Source organism: Carcharodon carcharias, chromosome 4 (assembly GCF_017639515.1).
Source record: "Carcharodon carcharias isolate sCarCar2 chromosome 4, sCarCar2.pri, whole genome shotgun sequence".
In the NCBI taxonomy this organism is placed as follows: Eukaryota; Metazoa; Chordata; class Chondrichthyes; order Lamniformes; family Lamnidae; genus Carcharodon; species Carcharodon carcharias.
The window spans coordinates 202,830,759-202,844,043 of record NC_054470.1 but is presented as its reverse complement, the minus strand read 5'-3'; the positions used below and the strand labels follow the sequence as shown (position 1 = coordinate 202,844,043).

At 47.7% G+C, this 13,285-nt stretch overlaps 1 protein-coding gene across 1 annotated transcript in view; it reads right to left on the bottom strand.

The window, feature by feature from the left end:
- spef2 (sperm flagellar 2) overlaps window positions 1-13,285 on the bottom strand; it is a 375,455-nt gene that overhangs the window by 114,042 nt on the left and 248,128 nt on the right. The window contains exon 28 of the mRNA XM_041185381.1: window positions 11,827-11,993. Coding sequence (XP_041041315.1) covers window positions 11,827-11,993 — 167 coding nt within the window. The remainder of the gene's footprint in view (window positions 1-11,826; window positions 11,994-13,285) is intronic.

Here is a 13,285-nt window from a genome sequence, read left to right as displayed (position 1 = left end):
AGCAGTTGATGCTAGATCAATTATTGATTTTAACTCTCAGATTGACAGGCTTATGTTATCCAAAGACATAAGGACTCAGGTCACAGATCAATCACTGGATGGTGGACCAGGCTCAAGTGGCTAAATGGTCTCCCCCTGTTATGAGGTATCTATGAGTGACCCACCTCCAAATCCCCGCAATTCAGGTCCACAGCCCACACAATGGGCAGCAAGACCACAGCGGCAATCTACTTGGCGGCAGCCTCAGCAATGCCACTGAGACAAGTGACTGTGTGGAGAACAAAAGGGAGCGTCCATTTTGAGGTGCCCTCATAAGGGTGTTGAAAGATTTATTTCTGTGCTGGGACCAAGCAGGCAGGCCCCAGTGGTTGGATTTGTAACAGGGGACACAGTGATTGGATTTGTAACAGGGGCCCCAGTGATTGGATTTGTAACAGAGGCTGAAGTGATTGGATTTGTAACAGGGGCCGCAGTGACTGGATTTGTAACAGGGTCCACATTGATTGGATTTGTAACAGAGGCTGCAGTGATTGGATTTGTAACAGGGGCTGCAGTGACTGGATTTGTAACAGGGTCCACATTGATTGGATTTGTAACACGGGCCCCAATGACTGTATTTGTAACAGAGGCCCCAGTGACTGGATTTGTAACAGGGGCCGCTGTGATTGGATTTGTAACAGGGGCCCCAGTGACTGGATTTGTAACAGGGGCCGCAGTGATTGGATTTGTAACAGAGGCCACAGTGATTGGATTTGTAACAGAGGCCACAGTGATTGGATATGTAACAGGGGCCGCACTGATTGGATTTGTAACAGAGGCCACAGTGATTGGATTTGTAACAGAGGCCACAGTGATTGGATTTGTAACAGGGGCCCCAGTGACTGGATTTGTAACAGGGGCCGCAGTGATTGGATTTGTAACAGAGGCCACAGTGATTGGATTTGTAACAGGGGCCGCAGTGGTTGGATTTGTAACAGAGGCCACAGTGATTGGATTTGTAACAGGGGCCCCAGTGATTGGATTTGTAACAGAGGCCACAGTGATTGGATATGTAACAGGGGCCGCACTGATTGGATTTGTAACAGAGGCCACAGTGATTGGATTTGTAACAGAGGCCACAGTGATTGGATTTGTAACAGGGTCCACAGTGATTGGATTTGTAACAGGGTCCACAGTGATTGGATTTGTAACAGGGGCCCCAGTGACTGGATTTGTAACAGGGGACGCAGTGATTGGATTTGTAACAGGGGCCGCAGTGATTGGATTTGTAACAGAGGCCACAGTGATTGGATATGTAACAGGGGCCGCACTGATTGTATTTGTAACGGGGCCCCCTCCTTGGGCCGTGAAACCGCCTGAATGTAACGGTTACACAGTTCCCACAGGGGGCCACTGGGAGGCCAGCTCCATGTAGGTCGTTAACCTCTTCCTTGATTCTCCATTATTTCTGGCAGGTTTTTAGTATTTTCCTCCATGAAGACAGACACAAAGTATTCATTCAGTTTCTTTGCTATGTCCTTATTCCCCACTATAAATCCTCCTGTTTCCCCTTATATCGTACCCACATTAGTTTTTGCTAATCTTTTCATTTTTACATAGCTACAGAAGCTTTTACAGTCTGTTTCTATGTTTCTCGCCAGTTTACTTTCATGTTCTATTTTCCATTTCTTAATCTTTCTCTTGGTCCCCTGTTGCAGAATGTGAAAATGCTTCCAAATCTCAGACTTAGCATTTTTATGGCAACTTTATACACCTGTTCCTTTCATCTAATACAATGCTTGATTTCTTTGTTAGCCATAGTTGGAGCACTTTCCTTGCTGGGTTTTTGTGTATTCAAGGGATGTATTTTTGTTGTAATTTTCTGGATGGCGGTGGGGAGAGGTGCTGCGGGGGGCAGAGGGGGAGCAGGTATGGGTGGGCACAGACCCGATCGCCAGTCCACACTGCCATTTTATGCGGGCGGGCCAATTAAGGCCCGCCCAGCGTACTTTCTGACTCCCATGCATAGCGGGAGTGGGCAGGCGGCAGTGGCACACTCAGAACGCCGGGTCCAATAGCGACCCAGTGGCCCATATCAAGGAAGGCCTAGCAGCCTTAGGAAGGCTGCTCACAGTAGCTGGGTGAAGGGCTCTGCAGAGGGGCAAAGGAGGTTAGGCAAGTCGGGAGGGCAGGTCATCGGGGCAGGCCAGGCCAGTGCACCCCTCATTTTTCCAATGGGTGCCTTGCTGCCCTGCTCAGCAGGAGGTGCTGGTTCCCCAGGACAGGAGGAGGAGGTCCCCCCACATGACCAAACGTGCCTGGGAGGAGGTGGTGGAGGTGGTGAGCTCCCGCGACATGGTGCAGCGCAGCTGGATCCAGTGGCGCAAGCGCTTCAATGACCTGTTGCGCTTAAGAAGGGTGAGCACCATGTTGGCATTGGTCACTTAACCCAACAGGTCGGCTTTCCCCCCTGGTGCTCCCACTCCCGGCTCCCCACCACCCCGGCGCCCTGCCCAACCAACCCCCCACCCCTCACCGAAGTCTGAGTAGAGTGACTGCATTGAATCATTGACAGCATGTGTCCTTCGCAGCTCCCTCCCAGGCCGGATCAGCACAGGCTCCAAGGGCCAGAGGATGACCACCAAGGTCATTGAGGCTAACAGGACAGCAGAGTCAGCAGGCTGGCTCAGATACCACTCCCAGCGAGGGGTCAGCACCAACACATAGCACCCAGAAACATAAACATAAACACCTTAGGCACACCACGGGTTTCTCAATGGTGCTTATGTGTTGGCCCGAGATGAAGTCTTTATGATTTGCTTTGAATTGAAACACCCTTGTCATTTTGTTTCATTAAGTTTCTTTGCCTGTGATATTAAATTCAGACATGTCACCATGGCTGAGGGTGCCTCTTCTACAGGTGGATGGTTTCCAAAATGTTAGGAGTGCTTTGTGGGACATTCTGCTTTATTCACAAAGCCCTTAGTTACTGTTCCTAACGTGGAAGATTTTGCACTTAGGTATCGAGTATGGAGCCTACAGCCCAGGCTTGTTCTGGAGGTCCATCTGTGGTGTGCTAGCTGAAGGTTCTTTGGACTAAAGCCTCCCGGGTGTCCCTGTCTCTCTGGAGTATGCCCGGGTCAGCGTCTACCCTCTCAGCATTTCCCTGTGTGTGCTCATCCTCGGAGTTACTGCTGGACTCATCGTGTGTAGCTGCAGCCACTGTGTCGACGCCTTCATCGTCCACAACACCCCCCACCTTTCCAGAGCAAGATTGTGCAGAGTGCGGCATGCAACCACTATCACTGATACATGATCTGGGGGGGTACTGGAGTGCGCCCCTTGAATGGTCCAGGCATCGAAAGCGCATCTTGAGAAGACCAATGGTTGTCTCCACCACAGCCCTTGTGGCAGCATGACTCCTATTGTACCGCTGCTCTGTCTCTGTTCTTGGATGGGAGAGAGGTGTCATGAGCCACCTTCTGAGGGGATAGCCCTTGTCACCCAGCAGCCATCCATCCAGCCGGGCTGGAGCACTGAAGAGCCCCGGCACCTGGGAGTGTCTGAGGATGTAGGCGTTGTGGGAGCTGCCTGGGTACCTTGCACAGACTTGTAGAATCAGCATCCTGTGGTCACACACTATCTGCACGTTCATGGAGTGGAAGCCCTTCCTGTTGATGAAGGCACCAGGCTCACCTGCTGGCGCCTTGATGGCCACATGTGTACAGTCTATAGCACCCTGGACATGGGGGAAGCCAGCAATGGCCGCGAAGCCTCTGGCTCACTGTGTCTGACTTGCCTGGTCCCAGCGGAAGTGGATGAAGGTCAATGCCCGTCTGAACAGAGCGTCTGTAAGCTGCTTGACACAAGTGTGGACAGCTGATTGGGAGACACCGCAAAGATCACCCACCGAGCCCTGGAAGGAGCCAGAGGCATAGACGTTGAGGGCAGCTGTGACCTTCATAACCACTGGCATGGGGTGTCCACCCACACAGTTGGCGCAGATCTCAGACCCAATCATCTGACAGATATAGTTGACTGTCTCCCTTCAGAGACGGAGCCTCCTTCAGCATTGCACCTCAGACATATTGAGGTAGCTGCTGCTCTGCCTGTAAACCCTGGCAGCAGGATAGTGGCATCTTCTGCGGCCTCTTCCACCTTGGACTATCTCTTGGCTGTGTGCCTCTTGTGCCTGCGCCTGTCCTCCTAAAGGTGGCTCCCCTGGAGGCTGAATGTGCACTCCTGGCCTCCTTCCTCCTTCTAGCCCCCCCTTCCTCCTCAGAGGAGCTGCCTCCAGTGAAGAGCACAACTCTCATCCCCAGGCTAGGGCAAGGCTTCCTGAAAGCTGCAGGTGAAAAAAGATTCCTCACTGCGGAGAGCTGACCTGAGGGTAAAGAGTCCAGAAAAAGCAGCTGGGATGTGTTTTGAAGTATTACAGATCACACAGGCAAGTTTCAAAACTTTGAAAAGTCAATATTTGACAGAGCACACTGCGACCCAAGTGAGTCCTCTTATCCCGCCCGTGGATGAGGTTTATATAAATGTTTCGTACCCACCTGCCCATTGTGCCAATGCCCTGAACTGAAGATTGCACGGGCGCTAAAAGATCGGCGTCGATTGGTGAGTGAAAGGACTTCGGTGGCCGGTTAATTAATGGCAGGCGCACAGCGGGTATCATCGCGCCCCTGCCCAACGAAATATTGCGATGGCTCGCCCGACATCACCAATGGGAAATTCTATCCTATGTGTTAGTTCTATAAATGTTAGAAATTGACTGCCTACCGGCAATAACCGGCAATAGTACTGAAGACTTGTGCTCCAGAACTTGCTGTGCCCCTAGCCAAGCTGTTCCAGTACAGCTTCAACACTGGCATCTACCCGGCTGTGTGGAAAATTGTCCAGGTATGTCCTGTACACAAAAAGCAGGACAAATCCAACCTGGCCAATTACCACCCCATCAGTCTACTCTCCATCATCAGTAAAGTAATGGAAGGGGTCATCAACAGTGCTATCAAGAGGCACTTGCTTAGCAATAACCTGCTCACTGACACTCAGTGTGGGGTCTGCCAGGGCCACTCAGCTCCTGATCTCATTACAGCCTTGGTTCAAACATGGACAAAACAGCTGAACTCCTGAGGTGAGGTGGGAGTGACTGCCCTTGACATCAAGGCAGCATTTGACCGAGTGTGGTATCAAGGAGCCCTAGCAACACTGGAGTCAATGGGAATCAGGGGGGAAACTCTCCACTGGTTGGAGTCATACCTAGCACAAAGGAAGATGATTGTAGTTGTTGGAGGTCAGTCATCTCAGCTCCTGGACATCACTGCAGGAGTTCCTCAGGGTAGTGTTCTCGGCCCAACCATCTTCAGCTGCTTCATCAATGACCTTCCTTCCATCATAAGGTCAGAAGTGGGGATGTTCGCTGATGATTGGACAAGGTTCAGCACCATTCACAATTCTTCAGATACTGAAGCAGTCCATGTCCAAATGCAACAAGACCTGGACAATATCCAGATTAGGCTGACAAGTGGCAAGTAATATTTGTGCCACACAACTGCCAAGCAATGACCACATCCAACAAGAGAGAATCTAACCATCGCCCCTTGGCATTCAATGGCATTACAAACACTGAATCCCCTACTATCAACATCCTGGGGGTTACCATTGACCAGAAACTGAACTGGACCAGCCATATAAATACTGTGGCTACAAGAGCAGGTCAGGGGCTAGGAATCCTGTGGGAAGTAACTCACCTCCTGACTCCCCAAAGCCTGTCCACCATCTACAAGACACAAGTCAGGAGTGTGATGGAATACTCCACATTGCCTGGATGAGTGCAGCTCCCACAACACTCAAGAAGCTTGACACCATTCAGGACAAAACAGCTGCTTGATTGGCACCACATCCACAAACATTCGCTCTCTCCATCACCGACGCACAGTAGCAGCAGTGTGTACCATCTACAAGATGCACTGCAGGAATTCACCAAGGCTCTTTATATAGCACCTTCCAAACCCACGACCACTACCATCTAGAAGGACAAGGACAGCAGATAGATGGGAACACCACCACCTGGAAGTTCCCCTCCAAGTCACTCACCATCCTGACTTGGAAATATATCATCGTTCCTTCACTGTTGCTGGGTCAAAATCCTGGAACTCCCTCCCTAACAGCACAGTGGGTGTACCTACACCACATGGACTGCAGCGGTTCAAGAAGGCAGCTCACCACCACCTTCTCAAGGAAAATTAGTGATGGGCAATAAATGCTGGCACAGCCAGCGGGGCCCTAATCCTATGAAGGAATAACAAAAACATAGTTTCCCAATCCAGTGCAGCCAATTTGCCCCTCATATTTTCCTAGGTTCCTTTGTTTAGATTTAAGACCCTAGTTTCTGAGTAAACTACATCGCTTTCAAACTTAATGTAAAATTCCATCATATTATGGTCACTCTTTCCTCAAGGCTGCTTTACAATAAGATTATTAACTAGCCCTTTTTCATTGCACAATTCTAGATCTAAAACGGCCTTCCCTAGTTGATTCCTCGACATGCTGATCTTATAAACCATCTCACATACATTCCAAGAATTTATCCTCCACATTAGTACCAATTAAGTTTACCCAGTCTACAGGTAGATTGAAATCCCCCATGATTACTGTATTACCCTTGTTCCACACATCTCTAACTTCTTGATTTATACTGTGATTTACATAATCACTGCTGTTTGGTGGCCTATAAACCACTCCCACCAATATTTTCTGCACCTTGCTCTTTCTTTCCTCCACCCAAACTGATTCTACGTCTTGATCTTTAAAACTAAGGTCATCTCTCAGTGCGGTGTTAATACCCTCTTTAACTAACAGAGCTACCCCACCACCTTTTCCCAGCTTCCTGTCCTTCCTGAATGTCACGTACCCTTGGATATTCAGGCCCCAGTTTTGGTTTACTTGTAGCTATGTCTCTAAAATGACTATCAGGTTATACATGTGAATTTTTTAATTGAGCTGAAAATTCATCTGTTTTATTGTAAATGCTGCATGCATTCAGATAGAGAGCCCTTGATTCAGTTTGTATTTACTGTAAATCCTGGCCCTATCAGCTGGTACACTATGTTTACAATCATTGTCCCTTCCTGTCAAACTCTGATGATCATTACCTTTCTTCCTAGCTTGATCTATCATTTCCTTTTAATTGCTCAAACTTCCCCTACATCATCCCTTCCCCCATCTATTTAGTTTAAAGCCTTCTCTACCTTCCTCTATGTCTCGCTAGAACACTGGTCCTATTGTGGTTCAGGTGAAGTCTGAACGAGCAATGTAGCCCCCACTTTCTCTAGCACTGGTGCCAATGCCCCAAGATCCAGAACCTGCTTCTCCCACACCAGTCTTTGAGCCATGCATTCATCTCTCTAATCTGATTGACCCTACGCCAATTTGCTCATGCTCACGTAATCCATTACCTTTAAGGTTTTGCTTTTAATTTAGTGTCTAGTTCTTCATACTCTCTAAGCAGAACCTCTTTCCTAGTTCTACCTATGTCATTGGTACCTACATGGGCCACAACAACTGGATCCTCCCATCCCACTGCAAGTTCCTCTCCAGCCCAAAGCAGATATCTCAACCCTGGCACCAGGCAGGCAACACATCCTTCTGGATTCTTGCTCTCAGCTGCAGAGAACAGTTTCTGTCCCAACTAGCATGTCTTCTTCATCGCCCTCTCTTTTGTGTAAACAGACTCTAAGTCTTCATCAAGAACCATGCCCATGACTTCCGCTTCTCTAATCAGCTTTACTCTTTCCTAAATTATCCTCTCCTTTTTATATACTTATAGTCAGAGAGATGATGGTGCAGTGGTAATGTCACTGGACTAGTAATGTTGAGATTAATGCTCTGGGGGCATGGGTTCAAATCCATCATATCAGCTGGTAAAATTTGATTTCCAGTTATAAATCAGGAATATAAAGCTAGTCTCAGTAATGGTGACCGTGAAACTATCATTGATTGTTGTAAAAACCCATCTGGTTCACTAATGTCTGTTAGGGAAGGTAACCTAATCTGGTCTATATGTGTCTCCAGGCCCACAGCAATGTGGTTTAGTCTTAACTGCCCTCTAAAGTGGCCTTGCAAGCCATTCAGTTCAAGGGCAATAAATGCTGACCTTGCCAGTGATGCCCACATCCCCTGAAAGAATAAAAAAGCTCTGGATTTTCCTGGCCAATATTTTTCATGTCCTTTCTTTGATTTCCTAATTTCCTTTTGAATTTCATTCCTGCACTTTCTATCCTCTCTTGGCTTTCCCCAGTATTAAGCTCAGTACCTGACAGAAACTTCCCTGTCTTCTCTTATCTTACTCTGCACGTTCCCTGACCTGGGGGTGAGGGCGTGGTGGGTGGGGTGAGCACCTAAATTTGGCAGAACCACCACCTTTCTTCTTTCTGGGAAATTATTTGTTCTGAACCCTCTTTATCTTACCCTTAAATGCCTCCCACTTCTCTGACCCTGATTTACCTAAAAGTAGCTGTTTCCAGTACACTTTTATCAAATCCAGATCTTGTTCTTTTAAAACTGAGTGGTTGCTCATGGGCAACAGTCACTCTTAAAAGACCTACATCAATTATTAGTTTTGAATGCAAGGGGTACGATTAAGAAGGTAGCAGATGATGCAAAAATGAATCATGCTGTTGATAATGCGGAGGAAAGCTGTACGCTTCTGCAAGATGTCAAAGAACAACGGTGAGTCTGCAGAAGTGTGATACTTCCGTTTATTAGCTGAGGCATAGAATATAAGAGCAGGGAAGTTATGCTGAAACTGTTTAAAACACTAGTTAGATCACAGCCGGAGTACTGTTTACAATTCTAGTCATCACACAGGAAGGATGTGATTGTACTAGAGAGGGTATGCTGGAGATTTACCAAGATGTTGCCAAGAAAGGAGAATTTCAGCTGTGAGGAAAGCTTGGCTAGGCTGGGATTGCTTTCTTTGGAACAGGGGAGCCTGAAAGGAGATTTAATTGAGGTGTGTAAAATGATGAGGGGCTTATATAGAGTGGTAGAGTGGATAGGAGGAACCCATTACCTATGGCAGAGAGGTTAGTGACGAGAGGGCAAAGATTGGCAGTAATGGTTGGAAAGATTAGAGAGGAGTTGTGAAGAAATTCTTTAGCCTGGAGGATGGTAGCGATCTATAACTTACTGTCTGAAAGAGTGGGAGAGGTAGAAACCCTCATCATATTTAAAAAATACTTGGATATGCACTTGAGGTGCCAGGACCTACAGGGCTACAGACCAAGAGCTAGAAAGTGAGAGTAGACTATTTTGGCCAGCATTGACATGATGGGCTGAATGGCCTCTTTCTAAATTTCTGTGATTCCATTATTCTATGGATAGATGCTGGGTTTTGTGAGCACTGATCCTGGCTAAAGAATAAAAGCAGCCGCTGGCACATCATCAGATCATGGAGAACATCTGTTTGATCTTTATTCTTCATTTGTTGTGATAACCTGAACTCTGAAAGCCTTGCTGCTGAAGCGAATGTTGTGGCCGTCTCTGTGTCAGCAGCTTGGTGGGCCCTGCAGCTGAATCCATTTGTTTGTTTCATGGTTTGACCTCCTGAGGCCAGAGCACAACCTGATGTCAGACACAGACTGACCTGATGCTGTATTGCATAATGTTGTGGTTGTGGTAGCAGTAACATTGAAATGAGTCTCATCAGCGGATGCACTTGTGAAGCTACAATCTGATTTAAAGTCACTTTTGCGATTGAGTCATTTTTGAGGCCTCTTATTCAAAATAATCACAAGTTTCTGTGGTATTGTGACATTCAATATGTTCAGTACCGATGGTTTAACACACAAACAATACAGACACATGATGGGGCTAATGGATAAATTTGGGGTCAGATGTCAGGATGGAACCCGCAACATGTCACTTCCTCACTCAGAATCTGCTTTGCAGATTTTGCTTTTGTCTCGTTCAAGGTGGGGTGAGGGTGGTTGCCCTTGATATCCAACTCAGCATTTAACTAAGGGCGGGATTTTCCACCCTGACACCAGACTGATTCCTGGGATGGCAGGATTGTCGTATGAGGAGAGATTGGGCTGACTAGGCCTGTATGCAGTGCAGTTTAGGAGAATGAGAGGAGATCTCATTGAAACATATAAAATTCTGACAGGCTGGACAGACTGGATGCAGGGATGATATTCTCTCTGGCTGGGGGGCGGGGGTCTAGAACGAGTGGTCACAGTCTCAGGATATGGGGTAGACCATTTAGGACTGAGATGAGGAGAAACTTCTTCACTCAGAGGATGGTGAACCTGTGGAATTCTCTACCACAGAAGTTGTGGAGACCAAGTCACTGAATATACTTAAGAAGGAAATAGATAGATTTCTGGACTCTAAAGGCGTCAAGGGGTATGGGGAGAGAGCGGGAGTACAGTGTTGAGATAGAGGATCAGCCATGATCACACTGAATGGTGGAGCAGTTTCAAAGGGCTGAATGATCTACTCCTACTCCTCTTTTCTATGTTTCGATGACACTGGGCAGGCATCATCACAGGCAGAAAGAAAAAATTCAAAAAGCCATTAAAGTCAATGGCTCTCCAAATTTTCCAGTCCTGCCCATGATGATGCCCCATATTATCAGGGCCAGAAGTGTGGCATCAAATCAATGGGAATCAGGGGGAAATCTCTCTGCTGGTTAGAGTCATACCTAGCACAAAGGAAGATGGTTGTGGTTATTGGAGGTCAGTCATCTCAGCTCCAGGACATCACTGCAGGAGTTCCTCAGGGTAGTGTCCTCGGCCCAACCATCTTCAGCTGCTTCATCAATGACCTTCCTTCCTTCATAAGGTCAGAAGTGGGGATGTTCACTGATGATTGCACAATGTTCAGCACCATTCACGACTCCTCAGATACTGAAGCAGTCCATGTCCAAATGCATCAAGACCTGGATAAAATCCAGGCTTGGGCTGACAATTGTCAAGTAACATTCGTGCCACACAAGTGTCAGGCAATGACCATCTCCAACAAGAGAGAATCCAACCATTTCACCTTGACATTCAATGGCATTACTATCACTGAATCCCCCACTATCAACATCTTGGGGGTTACCATTGACCAGAAACTGAACTGGATGAGCCATATAAATACTGTGGCTACAAGAGCAGGTCAGAGGCTAGGAATCCTGTGGCAAGTAACTCACCTCCTGACTCCCAAAGCCTACCCACCATGTACAAGGCACAAGTCAGGAGCGTGATGGAATACTCTTCACTTTCCTGGATTAATGCAGCTCCAACAACACTCAAAAAGATTGACACCATCCAGGACCAAGCAGCCCACTTGATTGACACCACAGCCACAAACTCCCTCCACCACCGATGCACAGTAACAGCAGTGTGTACCATCTACAAGAAGCACTGCAGGAATTCACCAAGACTCCTTAGGCAGCACCTTCCAAATGCATGGCTGCTACCATCCAGAAGGACAAGGGCAGCAGACACATGGGAACACTACCACCTGGAAGATCCCCTCCAAGTCACTCACTATCCTGACTTAGAAATGTATCGCCGTTCCTTCACTTCACTAGGTCAAAATCCTGGAACTCCTTCCCTAACAGCACAGTGGGTGTACCTACAAAACATGGACTGCAGTGGTTCAAGAAGGCAGCTCACCACCACCTTCTCAAGGGCAATTAGGGATGGGCAATAAATGCTGGCCCAGCCAGCAATGCCCACATCCCAAGGTACTGCACAAAAGGCCAGGGATCTACCTATTGCATTTCAGTCCTCAGTATACTGTATTAAAGAACCCTCAATCTGCAGCCCCACACAATCCCTGTCCAAATCATACCTCCCAGTTTCTTGATCGATCGCTGGCACTATGGCCGGTACATCAGTCATATTAACCAATGGGATACGTGCAAATTCCTTGCTCTCTTCCGGTGGGATGTTCCCTTCCATCACTTTGTAGTAATCCTGCAGGAATCGATAAGAGTCCTGGAACCGATCAATCTCCACCTAGCACAGAAAGAAGAGCAACACTGAAATTGCCTTTAACCCAGTATGCTCCATCCTTCTGCCTGTTTATACCCAGTCCTCAACCTTGTTTTCAAATCACTCCATATCCTTGCTCTTCCCTCTCTCTCCCTCTCTTTAACCTCCTCCAGCCTCTAAGATCCTAAGGTCTGGAATTCTATCCTGAAGTCTTTCCATCTCTCTTTCTGTCTTTAAGGTGCTCCTTAAAACTCCTGCCTTAACAAAGGCTTGGGTCTGCTGACCTCATATCTCCTCATGTGTCTCAGTGTCAACATTTCTTTGATAATTCTTCTGGGGAACACCTTGAGGTATAGTACTACATTAAGGCACTATATAAAGGTTAAGTTGTTGTGAGATCCACGTTTCCCTGGGATATTCGGCCCTGGGCCAAAGGGCCTCTTCTGCACTGTGGGATTCTGTGATTCTTGCCCTTTATCTCAGGGTGGATTCAGGCTGTGGGATATTTATTCTGAGATTTTGAGGACGGACATCATATTGTGCCTGTTTCCAGATGGATAAACAGTCGTGGATCGCAGTTTGCCCTTTATTCCCTGATTCCTGAATGAAACGGGAGAGTGCTGGCCCTCCCATGTTAATGGATGGATCAGGAGTGGTAAGTTACCCTGCCATTTTTGGAAAGTTACACTACTCCCAGCTTCAACTTGGGAACAAGAATCGATCACAATGTTTCTTTGTGAGAAGAGTGGTCAACAGCAGAGATAGGCTTGTGCGTTAAAACCAAAACGAATGAAGATATGAAAAGTAGTACTTGTAATTGTGGTGTTAAAATGTGCTGTCAGACACACCTCAGTGGGCATCACTGTCTCATCACTCAGTCTGAAGATAAGGTGCAATGTGTCTCACCCAGGTGCTCGGGTGCTCCCAGGGTGCTTCGTCAGTACCGACCCTCCGACAGTGCAGCACTCCCACAGAACTGACCCTCTGTGCTGCTGAGGGAGTGCTGCACTGTCAGAGGGTCAGTACTGAGGGAATTCCACCCTGTTGTAGCATCAATACTGAGGGAGTGCTGCACTGTCAGAAGGTCAGTATTGAGGGAGTGCTGCACTGTCAGAGGGTCAGTACTGAGGGAGTGCTGCACTGTCAGAGGGTCAGTACTGAGGGAGTGCTGCACTGTCGGAAGGTCAGTATTGAGGGAGTGCTGCACTGTCGGAGGTTCAGTTTTGAGGGAGTGCTGCACTGTCGGTGGGTCAGTATTGAGGGAGTGCTGCACTGTCGGAGGGTCAGTACTGAGGGAGTGCTGCACTGTTAGAGGG